The 16,080-nt window shown below is 40.1% G+C and overlaps 1 protein-coding gene across 3 annotated transcripts in view; it reads right to left on the bottom strand.

Annotated features, from left to right (window-relative positions):
• Positions 1–16,080, bottom strand: part of LOC120542496 (centriolar coiled-coil protein of 110 kDa-like) — a 68,522-nt gene that overhangs the window by 20,047 nt on the left and 32,395 nt on the right. For all 3 annotated transcript variants that reach the window (XR_005636194.1, XM_039775006.1, XM_039775005.1), the window contains exons 5-8: positions 9,829–9,956; positions 2,837–3,008; positions 2,364–2,470; positions 705–821 (exon numbers count right to left, since the gene is read on the bottom strand). Coding sequence is in view for 2 of the 3 variants with exons in the window: in XM_039775006.1 (XP_039630940.1) it covers positions 705–821; positions 2,364–2,470; positions 2,837–3,008; positions 9,829–9,956 (524 nt within the window). In the remaining variant the exon portion in view is untranslated. The remainder of the gene's footprint in view (positions 1–704; positions 822–2,363; positions 2,471–2,836; positions 3,009–9,828; positions 9,957–16,080) is intronic.

Below are 16,080 nucleotides of genomic sequence, written 5' to 3'. Positions count from 1 at the left end.
AGGAAGGTGGTAAGAAGAAGGAGATGATTACGGTGGAAGTTAAGAAGGAAATCATTGAGAAGCACGAACGAGGTATGCGAGTGGCCGACATTGCAAGATTTTATAACAAGTCTATGTCGACGATTTGCAGAATATTAAAGAAGAGAGAAGAAATAAGGGGGCTAGACGCGGCAAAAGGAGTCACGAGAGTATCAAAGCAATGGCCACGTGTTCTGGAAGATGTAGAAAAGCTGCTTCTTGTGTGAATAAATGAGAAGCAACTAGCAGGCGATACTGTGATACCAATGAGCCAACAGACTGCACTGATTCAGTGAGTTGGAGTGAAAGTCATCCTACACGATAATCCTCCTCCTCCTCCTCTCGTCTCCCTCACACCAGCCACAATTCTTTTCAAAGGTAAAGTGCAGGTTAATTTTGTTTTATGTATTTTTACTTTATATTTTGTATTAATCATTTTTATATAAATATTTGTGGGTTGTGAAACAAATTATCCGAGTTTCCATTATTTCTTATGGGGACATTCGCTTTGATATACGAGTGCTTTGGATTGCAAGCACGTTTCTGGAACAAATTATGCTCGCAAACGGAGGTTCCACTGTACTCTAAATGCCATGCTCGTGACAAATTGTACTTTATATATTCCACAGGCACTTTAGTCAATGGCCTCTACATTTTCAAACTTTAAAGTGAACTCAATCACTAACCTTAATTGTCTTGCGTAGATGCTTAACCTTTTCAGTCTCCAACAATCTGCGAGTTAGAAAGCCCTTTACCAGAGCGGTCAGCTTACAAAACCTGTGATGAAGCTCTGGGCTCATGGCCTACAAGTCAAAGGAAAAGCAAAAATTAAAAACAAGCAGGGAAAGCAGGGTTGTTTTTTTACATAATGACAAGATGGGACGGCCTGGGTTGGCTGCAGCTGTGCCAACACCCTTTGAACCCGGGTGGTCAAGAGTCATGTCTGAGGATAAGCCAGGCAATGAGGACACAGAACAGGAACAGTAGGTACAAGTGCGCTCACTGCTTTTATTTTACAACGTGTCCCAAAAAACCAAATCAAGTGCAGAGCAAAAGTCTTCTTATAAGTAAGTCAAAAGAAATATTCTTAAGAATAGTGGACATTAACATACTAATAAATAAAACCAAAAAGGTTAAATTCAGAGGTTAAAACACTCAGGATCTGTCTCTTTAAAACCATCACAAGCCTCTTGTCAAAACTATTGTCTCCTCTGCTCTACGTTTACGATCCTCTAAGCACAAGAAGACATCCTGACACTGACAGGTGCAGTCATCCCTTAAACCATCCCTCGGCCTTTAGCGGGGACCCCCGAGCCCATCTTATTTCTTCTACCATCTTTCCCCGGTGTCTGCAGCAGTTGGCCACTGATGGCTACGACTGAAACAGTCACCTAATGTTATGTGGTCTCAAGTGCTTGAAAATGAAAATATAATGTACCTCTTCAATTCATCCATCCATCCATTATCTAACCCGCTATATCCTAACTACAGGGTCACAGGGGTCTACTGGAGCCAATCCCAGCCAACACAGGGCTCAAGGCATCAAAGCAACCCCGGGCAGGGTGCCAGCCCACCGCAGGGCGCACACACACCCCCACACACCAAGCACACACTAGGGACAATTTCGGATCGCCAATGAACCTAACCTGCATGACTTTGGACTGTGGGAGGAAACCGGAGTACTGGGAGAGAACATGCAAACTCCACACAGGGAAGCGAATCCGGGTCTCCTAACTGCGAGGCAGCAGCACTACCCATTGAACTACCGTGCCACCCCTCTTCAATTCATCTTCACCATTTTTTGTATACTAAAGACTTTTATTTTTGCTCTCAGATAATAGAAAGATCAGCCACATTTGCTATATTTTAATAATGGGTAGCCCTTCTTGCTCTTTTTTTTGTTATCTGATAAAACAGTGCATTTGGTTTGGTATTTTTACCCTAGGGTGGCACAGTGGTAGTGCTGCTGCCTTGCAGTTAGAAGACCCGGGTTAGCTTCCTGGGTCCTCCCTGCATGGAGTTTGCATGTTCTCCCCGTGTCTGTATGGGTTTCCTCCCACAGTCCAAAGACATGCAGGTTAGGTACATTGGCGATCTGAAATTGTCCCTAGTGTGTGGGTGTGTGTGTGCCCTGAAGTGGGCTGGCACCCTGACCGGGGTTTGTTTCCTGCTTTGCACCCTTTGTTGGCTGGGATGGGCTCCAGCAGACCCCTGTGACCCAGTGTTAGGATTATGGATGAATTTTGCACCCCATGAAACAAGTAAAAGGATTGCTAAATGGAGGTAATTAAAGTTATGTTAGAGAAAATGGAGAGTGAGGAATACACAACAAATAGCATATTCACCTGAGATATGTGATGGTAAGACTTGCTGCCTCTATGAGGCCCATAAAGTAGAGCAGGTGACTGAGTGGCAGGATAGGAATATCCAGGGCACAGCTGGGCTACATATCCTGAACAAAGAAAACATGAACAGTCGGATCAAAATTCCTGAACAAAGAAAACATGAACAGTCGGATCAAAAGGCAAAGACCAACAGCAAAGCCCATAGTCAAAATGAGAACATTTATCAAGAGTGTGAGACTTCGGACTTACTGTTAAGGAAAACAAAGCAAAGACGGTAGGTAGGTAGTTCTTGAGCTGTTCTAAGAGCTTTACTCATTAACACATAAGACGAGTTATGAGGCAAGTGAGAGGATGGAAAACGAAGTTGTGAAGAATACGCCCAACAGCCTGATGAGAAGGAGCCAGGAGTGTGAGGAGTAGGGAGTTATCCTATTAGGCAACGCCATTATTACAGAGTGCAAGTAGAAACTTACCACTGCCAGCGGAGCTACAGGCAGACAGGATCTCTTCTTGCAGTAGGGTCATTCGACTTGGACAGCTCTCACTAATTGCTCTCCAGTCTGCTGGAAGTTCATCGTGCTTCTCACTGGAAACCGATAAGTCACTCTTGTCATTTTTCAGGTGTCTTTCCTGTTCTACCATTTCCTAAACAACACACAAAATTATCCAGTTAGGCTGTAATTCCACTTAAAGTTTGTATTCTGCGTTGTATGCGACAAAGCATTAGCAAAGTATCCCAACAGGATGTAAATGGAGACCATAAAATAAACTTCAAGTTATGGAGTACTCTTCATGTGAGGACTCTGTTCTGCGTGTTATCACCCTTTTCTTAACTCATTCATTAATGTGAACACGTGCTCAAGAACGGTCCTAAAAATCCATGTAAATAGAAAACACTTCAGTATACAGCAAGAGGTGTTTAGCAAGCTAACAAACATGTCCAAGGTAGTTGATTGTTACCACAATTATTTAGTTAAGGTAGCTATAAGGGGAGCTGCCTCTTTGCTTTCCAGTCTGTCTGAAGGCAAAATAGCCTAAAAGCCAAAAAATAGATGGCACTTAAATAAAATAGAACTTTATTGGTCCTCAGGAGGAAATTTGACTTTTTATAGAAGCTCTTAAAATAAATAAATATTTAAATCGATATACACAAACACAGTCTGAACACACACCTGAATGACTGAAAAGACAGAAAATTAAAAAGAAACAAAAAACACACCTGACTTGGTAGTGCCAGTCCCAGTGAGGCAGTATGCAAGCGTATCGCCTTTTGGTATACAATACACTGCAATACAATTTATTTTTGTATAGTAGCCCAAAATCACACAAGAAGTGCAGCAATGGGCTTTAACAGGGCCTGCCTTTTGACAGCCCCTCAGCCTCGACTCTCCAAGAAGACAAGGAAAAACTCCCCAAAAAAAACCTTGTAGGGGAAAACAAAAATGGAAGACGCCTTGGGAAAGGCAGTTCACATTTCTTCACACACTTTTGCTGATTAATTTGTTGGCTGAAAATCCTCAGTGTTAGTGTATCAGAGAAAGAATGTGCAGCATTGTTCATAATGGCACTCAGTTTTGTCTTCATTCTTTCCTTCTCTACTTACCTCTAGGGTATCCAGAGTGCACCCCATAACTGAGCCTGCCCTTTTAATCAGTTCTTTGATTCGGTGGGCCTCTCTTGAAGTGATGTTACCAGCACAGCACACCAGAGCATAGAAAAATTGCACTGGCCATCACAGAGTTGTAGAAGATGCGAAGGATGTCACTTCCCAGATTATAAGAACGCAGTCTCCTAAGGAAAAGCAGCCTGCTCTGCTCTTTTATCTACAGCTCCTCTGTGTTACGAGACCAGTCCAATCTGTCATTGATGTGGACCCCCAAGTGCTTATAAGAGTGCACCACTTCTACATCCACTCCCTGAATACGGACAACGCATTGAGGCTCTTTGGTGCAGCAAAAGTCAATCACCAATTCCTTGGTTTTGCTGATAATTATGAAAGTGTAAACTATCACCTTTTTCCACACCATTAAAAAAAACAGAATGTCACGGTAATTTATGCTTTATATTGTCACACATGTACATGGGAGGCAGGTAAAGGGCTTAAATGAGAATAATTCCGAGCCAGAATGGGAGGTGGCAGAGTGCACTGACTCTTTCTCTCGTTTTCTGTACACCGTTCACAGGAACTTCCACCTGGCCTTGATAACGTCATTCCTGGTTCCAGCCTCTTGGACATCACTTCCGGGTGCGAGCCTATGGATGAAGACCCTTCCAGTTCCTGCCCCTTTGATGTCACTTCCTACACTGACCTTTAAAACTGCCACCTTTCCTCCATCCCCTGAGTTCTGTTCTGGACTTCAATCTGTACACATCACTACAAACCTTTAAAAACCATTTTTGCAGCCAGGGAATAATATACGGGTGGCTGCCCCAAACCTTTCTGTGGCTTCTTTGATTTTGTGACAATATGCCTTTACAAATGATTATCTGTTACTGCTATATATAGTTATTAACACATATTTAGCTTCCATTTACAGTATATATGCGCAGCACATTGAGATGTATACAGTTTGTAATGGCCGACTCCTGTGGCCTGGATGAATTACTGAGAAACTTACCAATACCAAGCCATACCTCTGACAATTAATATTTTCCCTCTTCCCCAATCGACAATTTAAAGACTAGTAAACAAAGGCAGATAGATAAAAAAGTGTAAAAATATATTAAATGAAGCACTATGACAAAAACAATAATACAAATGCCCGACGTAAAATAAATCTCTTTCTACGTATATACTGTATCCACGTATATCTATCTACAGTGCATCCGGAAAGTATTCACAGCGCATCACTTTTTCCACATTTTGTTATGTTCCAGCCTTACTCCAAAATGGATTAAATTCATTTTTTCCTCAGAATTCTACACACAACACCCATAATGACAACGTGAAAAAGTTTACTTGAGGTTTTTGCAAATTTATTAAAAAACTGAGAAATCACATGTACATAAGTATTCACAGCCTTTGCTCAATACTTTGTCGATGCACCTTTGGCAGCAATTACAGCCTCAAGTCTTTTTGAATATGATGCCACAAGCTTGGCACACCTATCCTTGGCCAGTTTCACCCATTCCTCTTTGCAGCACCTCTCAAGCTCCATCAGGTTGGATGGGAAGTCGGTGCACAGCCATTTTAAGATCTCTCCAGAGATGTTCAATCAGATTCAAGTCTGGGCCACTCAAGGACATTCACAGAGTTGTCCTGAAGCCACTCCTTTGATATCTTGGCTGTGTGCTTAGGGTCGTTGTCCTGCTGAAAGATGAACCGTCGCCCCAGTCTGAGGTCAAGAGCGCACTGGAGCAGGTTTTCATCCAGGATGTCTCTGTACATTGCTGCAGTCATCTTTCCCTTTATCCTGACTAGTCTCCCAGTTCCTGCCGCTGAAAAACATCCCCACAGCATGATGCTGCCACCACCATGCTTCACTGTAGGGATGGTATTGGCCTGGTGATGAGCGGTGCCTGGTTTCCTCCAAACGTGACGCCTGGCATTCACACCAAAGAGTTCAATCTTTGTCTCATCAGACCAGAGAATTTTGTTTCTCATGGTCTGAGAGTCCTTCAGGTGCCTTTTGGCAAACTCCAGGCGGGCTGCCATGTGCCTTTTACTAAGGAGTGGCTTCCGTCTGGCCACTCTACCATACAGGCCTGATTGGTGGATTGCTGCAGAGATGGTTGTCCTTCTGGAAGGTTCTCCTCTCTCCACAGAGGACCTCTGGAGCTCTGACAGAGTGACCATCGGGTTCTTGGTCACCTCCCTGACTAAGGCCCTTCTCCCCGATCGCTCAGTTTAGATGGCGGCCAGCTCTAGGAAGAGTCCTGGTGGTTTGAACTTCTTCCACTTACGGATGATGGAGGCCACTGTGCTCATTGGGACCTTCAAAGCAGCAGAAATTTTTCTGTAACCTTCCCCAGATTTGTGCCTCGAGACAATCCTGTCTCGGAGGTCTACAGACAATTCCTTTGACTTCATGCTTGGTTTGTGCTCTGACATGAACTGTCAACTGTGGGACCTTCTATAGACAGGTGTGTGCCTTTCCAAATCATGTCACATCAACTGAATTTACCACAGGTGGACTCCAATGAAGCTGCAGAAACATCTCAAGGATGATCAGGGAAACAGGATGCACCTGAGCTCAATTTGGAGCTTCATGGCAAAGGCTGTGAATACTTATGTACATGTGATTTCTCAGTTTTTTATTTTTAATAAATTTGCAAAAATCTCAAGTAAACTTTTTCACGTTGTCATTATGGGGTGTTGTGTGTAGAATTCTGAGGAAAAAATGAATTTAATCCATTTTGGAATAAGGCTGTAACATAACAAAATGTGGAAAAAGTGATGCGCTGTGAATACTTTCTGGATGCACTATATCTATATCTATATATATATATATATATATATATATATATATATATATATATATATCTATATATATATATATATATATATATATATATATATATATATATATATATATATATCTATCTATATATATATATCTATATATATATATATATATATATATATATATATATATATCTATATATATATCTATATATATATATATATATATATATATATATATATATATATATATAGATAGGGTGGTCCAGATCTAATTATGCAATTTTCATTACTCTATAACTTATTAAGTTTATCACACAGAAAATCACCTGAAAAATCCCGGACCATCGAGAAGTGTGCAAACTGACAACATGAAGAATCGTCTTCACGCCAAACTGGAATCGTCCCCGCATAAATCAAAGTCATCCAGACGATCTGGATCTGCATAATTAGATCTGGACCACCCTGTATATATATCTATATCTATCTATATATCTATATATATAGGGTGGTCCAGATCTAATTATGAAATTTTCATTACGCTATAACTTAAGTTTATTACATAGAGAATTCACAAAAAAATCTTTTTGTTGCCGATAGATGGCAGCACCTGCCCTGCATTCTAAAATGGAGAGTACACGGCATGTGTTTCACCCTAATTCTGGGCTCATCAGGCGTACACACTCACTGCACCCCCTCTTGGGGATCAAACCTCGGATGTCAGCGTCAGAGGTGAAGCCTCTTTACGTTGTGCCACGGCGTGTAGTTCGTTTATTTGACAGCATGTAGATCGGGGTAATTACACTCATGGCATTCGTAGTCTGAATCACAATCTGATTATATGGGTGGTTACCTACCAGGTAATGCTTGTTGTTGGTCTGCAATGGTTGAATAGTTTACTGTCAAATAATATAATCTGCTTCTCCTTTGTATTATTTGACAGTAAACTATTCCACCATCCTATGATCTGCTTCTCGCAACTGAAAGAGGGCACAATGCCGGATGTTTGCCGACTTGCTGACCAACCACAAGCGTTACCTGGTAGGTAACCACCCAAACGTATAACAAACACAAAACACAAATAATATCAATGAATGAGTACTGAATGACAATGAACGTGAAATTGAGTCTGGTTAAATCACTGTCCATACGGATGACTGATCAAAAATAGATGCGTTTGAATCTTTCAGAAAAATAGAACAACCTCACCATGCTTCCTCAGCAAATCGCGGATAATAACGTCCAACCCCAGGGTTTCTGGCAATGATGGGCTGTTGTTATTCCGGCTGAATGAAAAGCAAAACTGGAACAAGGCGCAAGGTAAATGGTGGCAGAAAATGATGTGCGGTTGTTGGTCAATGAAATCTCCGTCTTTCTCCTTCTTCCTCTTCTTTCCCTCCTGACGGTTTAAATAATGATGAGCTAATAATAATAATGATGTAACTGGTCAAATCCCGGTCCTGACGTGTCCAAGGGGGTCACTGCCTCCCCCCAACACCCTTCCCTGTTTCTTATTACGGGGAGGACATTTAAACAGACACACATTAGTTTAAACGGGAGCTGAGACGAGACGCGACTGGGTGCAACACAATACCTATGTGGCCCCGCTACAAGTTTTTGTCAGGAAAATCCTGTTATCTAATATAGAAACCATGACCTCTAAGCAGAAAGTGAAGACCCCTTTCAAGTTTAATCATTCACATACAAACTACAACATACAGAAGTGCTAAAGATTGGACAAAAGACTATTTTTAATTCACCAAGAACTTGTCAGAATGTTCTGGTTACAGACAGAAGCATGAACAACAATGATCATTTAGGCTGTGTTACAAACGTACGCATGGGAGGCTGCAGGGGGGTCTAGCTAATGCTGACATGCAGGTATTGGGCACAGTCAGGTGTGCTAATGCTACTTCTACCATTGTTATACAAGCAGTAAGACCTAATCGTCTTCCTCTTTCAGCATCAGACCACACCTCCTTGATGACCTCACTTCCTCTCCTCCTCCAGATGACCCGCCTCTTCCTTTCCCTCAGCTATAAAAGTCTACCACCTTTGCTCTGCAGACAGGCCCTGTTTGTGAGTCGGTCTCAACAGACTACTCGGTGGAGTATCACGCAGTTCTTTTTCAACCCAAGTCTCACAATATACGGGGTGGATCCTCCCAAACCTTTTTCCTTGTGTTTGTCCCTCTTTACATCTGTTAATACATCCTGCTACTTGTCTATTATGACAGATTAAGATCTAAATGTAGCTTTTTTGGAATGTATTAAGCCATCCCGCCTTTGGAACTTTTCTTCAAATTATGTCACTTGGACAGATGAGCCAAGACCCCCAATAATGCATAACATGTTCACGGTCCTGTTTTTAATGTTTGATCAGGGATTTTAATTCAATGACGTGCTGTCTTTCTGAAAATCATAACTCGTCACTCTGGGGGTAGTAAGAAAGGAGAAAATTAAAACAAAACTGAGTGCCATTATGAACAAAGCTGTACATCCTCTCTGTGACCCACCAACGTCAAGAAATGCAACCGGGGGGCTCCTTTATAACAACAGCAATACGCCCCTCACTTGGACTGGGAATGGGACTGCCAAGGCAGAACTTTTCTTTTGTCTTTCAGTTGTGTCTATTTATGCATTTAAAAGACTTCTGTAAAAGGCTATATTTCCCCCTGGGGACATATAAAATGTGTCTACCTAAAACTTCAGTAAATTCTGTTTTTCAGTAATATTCCACTTTTATGTCCTTCAGCTGCTTGTTTGGGGTTGGCTGTGCCCTGTGAAAGGATTAGCCAGTTGAAGTCTGTGAAAAAATGAAAATTTCTGAATTTCCCCTTGGGATTAATAAAGTATGTATCTATCTATCTGTCTATTTAAAATGACTTTTTTAGGGACTGCGTCTCCCCTGTGAAATACAAATCTTATGCAAAATATGGCCATGCTGAATTCAGTAGTGCCACTGAACAAGAGAGACAGACTACGGACTTGCAAGTTTTAAATTCTGATTAGCAGCTTCTTTTAATAGTTGTGACACACACGTAAGGTTTAGCCAGAGCAGTACCTGCACAAGCCTTTCTTTTTCTCTCTGCTGCTCAGCAAACAGAAGCGAGAGCTGCATTGCATGTTCCTCTTCCATCCGACGCCTTGCCGATGCCAAAGCAAGTATCTGCCTCTTTATTATCACCTCGCCTACAAAGTAAAAACATAATAAACAAGTGGAAAAAAAATATCCTGTCACCCTGCTTCATTCAAATCCAGACTGTTACAAAAATGTACACATTTATCAATGACAATAAACACCCTGAGTAGTAATTAGCTGACAGGAACTAGAATACAATCTTTAAATAAAAGATCACAGACTAAACAGAAGGTGGTCTTTTAAGGATGCCAATGAGCTGAACTAAGATTAAATAAAGGAGTTGGGGGGGATTCCTAAAAAGTAGCACTGTGAAATACACGTACAAGAAAAGCAGGGACAAGAAGTCATCAATGGTGTCTTAAAATAGCTTGCTAGGTCTTAACTTGACATGCTGCTGCGGTTATAACACACTAGCTGAAATACCCACCGTTGCCCAGGAGGAAAATAAAGTGTTGTTTTTTTTTTTAATTGTTTGAAAAAAATATAATTAAAAAAACCACACAACTTTAAAAATAAATTAACAAACAATGAAGACTCACTAATGTGCTTGTCTTACAGTCTTGTGTGTACGTTATCATCCAGTTGACGCTCGTAGCCGGCCAACTCTATTTAATTTCAAAAGCAACAGGGGCGCGGTGGTGGCAGTCGCCTCCAGTTCGCCCTCTGGTGGTCATTCGGAGTGTCAACTGGATGATAACATGCATACAAGAGCATAAGATCACCCCCCTCACCCTACCCAAAAGGGTGTGGATTAGGGTAGGGGATTAGAGCCCAAAGGCAAACGCATGGGTACACTTGCTCTACATATTAAATTTTTATTTTACCGGAAATACCCATCCTATTAATTTATAAATTAGCTCAGGTATCCTTTCAATCTGTCCTAAATTAGTCCTAATTTAAAGGAGTGGTGGGTTAGGGTTGATTCCACCATACAGTATTTTAAGTCGCCCAATAAGAAACGCGTATACCAAGTTTCATGAAAATCGCTCCAGCTGTTCACAAGTGATGCTGGAACATACATACACAATATATATATATATATATATATATATATATATACACTGTGAGTGGAAAAAAAACACACCAAAATGTTTTTCATCACATCTTCAACAATAGTCGGCCGATTTTGATAAAATTTGGAACATTGTATAAACTTGTGTCAAAGCCTGGTCAAAGCAGTATAAGATCTTACTTATTTATAAATTTGGTTGCCATGGATACATGTGAACACAGACAATGAAGTTTGTAAACAAGTTTGACCCTTGCTAAATTTGCAGATAAAAATGGGTTTCAGTACAGAAGACCGAAACACGAAGACTTAAGTTCAATAAGCTAGTGCAGCGATGTTGTTTGTTTGATGTGAATAATTAATACAACTGTTGTTGGAAAACATATTACATACACTTTGTATCAAACATTAAGTAAATCAGCCGACTATTGTTGAAGATGTGATGAAAAACATTTTGGTGTGTTTTTTTTCCACTCACAGTGTATGTGTGTATGTATGTATATATACATATACATATACATACATATATATATATATATAGATAACATATATAAATAATATATATAGATAACATATAGATATAGATATAGATATTATATAGATATAGATATTATATAGATAACATACAGATAACATATATATATATTAGGAGTGTACTGACTATCTCTCTCAGTCCCTTGCAGACCTTTTCCGGGAAATCCCGCCTGTTGCCGGCCCCAAGGACATCACTTCCGGGCACAAGGACACCACTCCCGGGCACAAGGACACCACTCCCAGTTCCGGCATAGATGACGTCACTTCCCTTCCAGCCCTTTAAAACTGCCATCTTGCCTCAGTACAGGCAGTACGCTATTGGCGGATGACTGAGAAGCTAACCAATCAGAGCACGCAGTTAAGTTCCTGCGTCCTGAATGCACTGTTAACCAGGAAGTCTCGTCTCACTCATTCAGCATCAACGTGTTTCACTGTGTAAAGAGTTAACTTTTGTGCTCTTTTGTGTTTTATCTTTGTGCATAGTCAAGCCCTTCATTATGGCTCCAAAACGATCTGCTCCTGCCGCTGCTTCAGGGGCCGTGCCCAAGCGCCAACGGAAGATGTTAATGACTGCCGAAAAGGTAAACGTTTTGGATTTGTTGAAGACTACGATTATTTAAAAAGTAGGAAAGGAATATAAGATCTAAGGCCGCAGTGTCCTTTTAACCAGGGTGCAAAACGAGTTGTAAGTGGATGTAATAAGGCAGTAGTCTGGATGGAATCTGCTTTAGGGATTTGGATTGAAGACTGCCAGAAGAAGAACAACGGCAGTGCTTCACATTTGCCTGAAGAGGCTCCTTTGGAAGAGCTGTAACACTCTCCTTTGTTGTGCAGTAAAATTAAACTCATTGTTATCGGACAAGTCATTTTCATTTATTTCATCTAATTGCTTTTGTATTTATGTATTTTAGTATTAAGCAGTGTTTAAATTATTTTATACAACCCCATCAATGTATAATATGCCAATAACAATAGGATTTTTTTTTTTCATGGGAACGAATTAATCATTTTCTTATTATTTCTTATGGGAAAAATTCGTTTGGTATATGTCCAAAGATCTGGAACGGATTAAGGACGTATACGAAGGTACCACTGTATGTATATATATATATATATATATATATATATATATATATATATATATATATATATATATATATATATATATATATATATATATATATATATATATATATATATACACACACACATATACATAAAATATATAGAATAGATAAATGGGAAATCAGAGTGGGCGTTTTTTATCATACAGCTCAATGTAGGGTAGGAGAAGGTTGTGTGCGTTTTCTTTTTAGTTTGATCTTCTCTTTCTGTCAAACCCACTGGCTATGCCACTGTATGGTTTACTTGAGTGTACGTATCTTTGAAATGTGCATGTAGTTGCATTCAGAAGCTTGCTCTCTGTAGGATTAGGTTAAAGAGTGCACCATTGCTCTTTGCATTTCAAAATCACCGCCCCTACTATGAGTGCCACTTTCCGGAGGCGTTGGATTGGTTTAGAAATGTGACACTCGGCGAGCCGTCTCATTATCCCCACCCACTTTTAAGCAAAATTCATTTATGGTCGTCTCCAGATGTGTATATTATACAACTGGCTCTGTGAGACTATTGCAAATGTCAGGAAATTTCTATTTACTTCATTGTTTTGAAACTTGGGGTTCGGAAGAATATTTATTAGACATGTAAAATTATAGAACTAACTGTAAACCTGGAGTCCTCATGGTGCATATGCAGGCTGAATTTGGCAAAGTGACTTTTGACTAAATTGGTGAGTGGCTCTTCATTAAAATGGTATGTGGAATACTCAAAACTTCTTAAGGCATGAATCAGCATTGAGCGAGAAGAAAACACCATTTAAAAAAAAAAGGCATAAATAAGAATGAATTCACTTCTTTGTAGGAAATATTAACTAAACTACATTAAAAACCTGAGTCAAAACCTGTGCCACCCGACTTGCACTGCCCGTGACTCTCACCCTGTCCCTTTGACTTGTGGGTGCTTGGCCATGAGATGCTCAATGTTCAAACAATAATCTCAGGCTTGTCTCCAAGAGTGGATCTTGGCATCAGCGTGATGGGTGAGGCTGTCATTGATTTAATGGAAACATTGGTAAGGGTCACTTGTGGATTACTGATTATTATTACAGTCAGCAGCCATACGACCTGCACTTCAGAACTGGTAATCCACCTGAAGCTAAGTGTGTTTAGATCTAGCCAGTGCTTGGATGTTAAGACAACTAGAAAGAGGTGTTGATGAAGCCAGCAGGAGGCGCTTATGTGGTCTGTGTGTGGATCCCAATGCCCCAGTGCAGTGACAGGGACACTGTGTTGTAAGAATTGGTGCCATCCTTCAGATGAAACGCAAACCCAAGGTCCTGAATCCTGATGGTCATAAAAGATCCTTGGGTATTCTTCAAAAAGAGCAGGATGTATTCTGATATACTGGCTAAACTGCCAACCATGACCTTCTTCATTCTGGCTCCCTAATCACTCCCTGTCTCTAACTGCCTAACTGTCGCTCTCTCACTCCTTCACCACCTAATAGCTAATGTGTGGTCAGCATGCTGGCACAAAATGGTATCATCTAGGTGTATGCTACACATTGGTGGTGGTTGAAGTGGCACCCAACTGTCTATGTAAAGCGCTTGGAGGTGCTGAATAAATATAACTATCTATCTATGGATCGTTTGCCTGGCCACTACCTTTAAACCAATTTGCCATGGGTAAACCTCTAATGAGAACATATCTTCAGAAACACAGTTTCTTAAAAAGCACCGAATGAGATCATGAGTGCCAGGATGATGTCCCTGCGCAGGGCTGCTGGGCTTACTAGCTGCAACTCAGAGAATCTCTGGGTAGAACTGTTTTCTGTTCCCCATTGAGTACAGTCATTTGAAGTGGCTGGGAAATATAATTATGATGCTCTCCGAGTGTCTCCCGATTGAGATGTACCAGGTATGACCTACTGGGAGAAGACCTAGGTCATGCTGGAAGGAGTATATCGCTCAAATGATCTGAACTCACCCGGGAATTCCCCAGGATAAGATGAAGGAAGTTGTTGGGGATAGGGTGGCCAGGTCAGTCCAGCTTGGAATGTTGCCACCATAAGCCTCACACACACACAAAAAAAAGTGAAATAAAAATGATCACAGCGGCAATTTATTAGAAAAAAAAAATAAAATAAAAAAAATCGGGGAGTGGTCTTTCCTAAACTTTCTCGTATATTCAGATATGGGGATGGATATCTGAGGAGTAACCCGCAAGACAATGATTATATATTTATATTATGTACATTAAAGAACCATCAACAACAAATCAGATCAAATTAATTATATATTGAACAATTATTAACAAAGTAAAGTCGAGTAAATCAGAATCTGCAGCTGCATGAATAAAAAATTACCACTTCCGGTTAGCGGAAATAGCTCAAAAGTTCATAGAAATCTACATTTCTACCTAATACTTGTATGCAATATTTGGTTGACCTACGTGAAAGCATACTCAGGTTATCATGTTTACACACACAGGCATAATTCCAAAAATGGTATTTTTGGACTCAGGGAGGTCTAAAATGTTGAGATTCATCAAAATGTCGAAATCACATTTTTGGAAGATTACAATACTTTCCCTACGCGAAAGAAAATCGGACTCCGGGAGGTCTAAAATGTCAAGGTTCATAAAATCTCGAGATCAAATTTTTGAACGATTACAATACTTTTTCTATATGTCGTATACGAGAAAGTAAAAATGGAGAAAAACCTATACATGTTAAGTTATCATGTTTACATACATATACACACGGATAACTCCAAAAATGGTATTTTCAGACTCAGGGAGTTCTAAAACATCGAGATTCATCAAACTCTCGAAATTGAATTTTTGGATGATAAAAATGCTTTCCCTACTAAAAAGTAAATCAGACTTGGGGAGGTCTGAAACGTCGAGATTCACCAAAATCTTGAAATCACATTTTTGGACGATTACAATACTTTCCCTAAGAGAAAGTAAGTCAGACTCGGGAAGGTCTAAAACGCCGACATTCATCAAAATCTCGAGGTTGAATTTTTGAACGATTAAAATACTTTCCCTATACCTCATATGAGAGAAAGTAAAAATGGGAGAAAAACCTGTACATGCTAAGTTATTGTGTTTACATACACAAACAGGCATAATTTCAAAAATGGTATTTTCAGACTCAGGGAGGTCTAAAATGTCAAGATTCATCAAACTCTGGAAATCAAATTTTTGGACGATAACAATGCTTTCTCTACGAGAAAGTAAATCGGATTCGGAGAGGTCTGAAACTTTGAGATTCATCAAAATTGTGAAATTGAATTTTTGGACGATTACAATACTTTCCCTATACTTTTTATACGAGAAAGTAAAAATGGGAGAAACCTATACGTGGTAAAAAATGCGAGGTTCTGATTTGGTTTCCTGTAAACACAATATTTTTGGTGCATTCTGGTAAAATGTGAACCATGCTTATATTTCCTTGACTGTTATCAGTTTTGTCACAAACGTTTGCTCACTTCTTGGATTATGTGCCAACTACTGCTGCAGAAATGACAAGCTGGCTATGTCACGAACTGCCAGACTTCTAAATATCTG

The sequence above is a fragment of the Polypterus senegalus genome, chromosome 13, assembly GCF_016835505.1.
Source record: "Polypterus senegalus isolate Bchr_013 chromosome 13, ASM1683550v1, whole genome shotgun sequence".
NCBI lineage: Eukaryota > Metazoa > Chordata > Cladistia > Polypteriformes > Polypteridae > Polypterus > Polypterus senegalus.
This window is presented reverse-complemented; position numbering and strand designations above follow the sequence as displayed.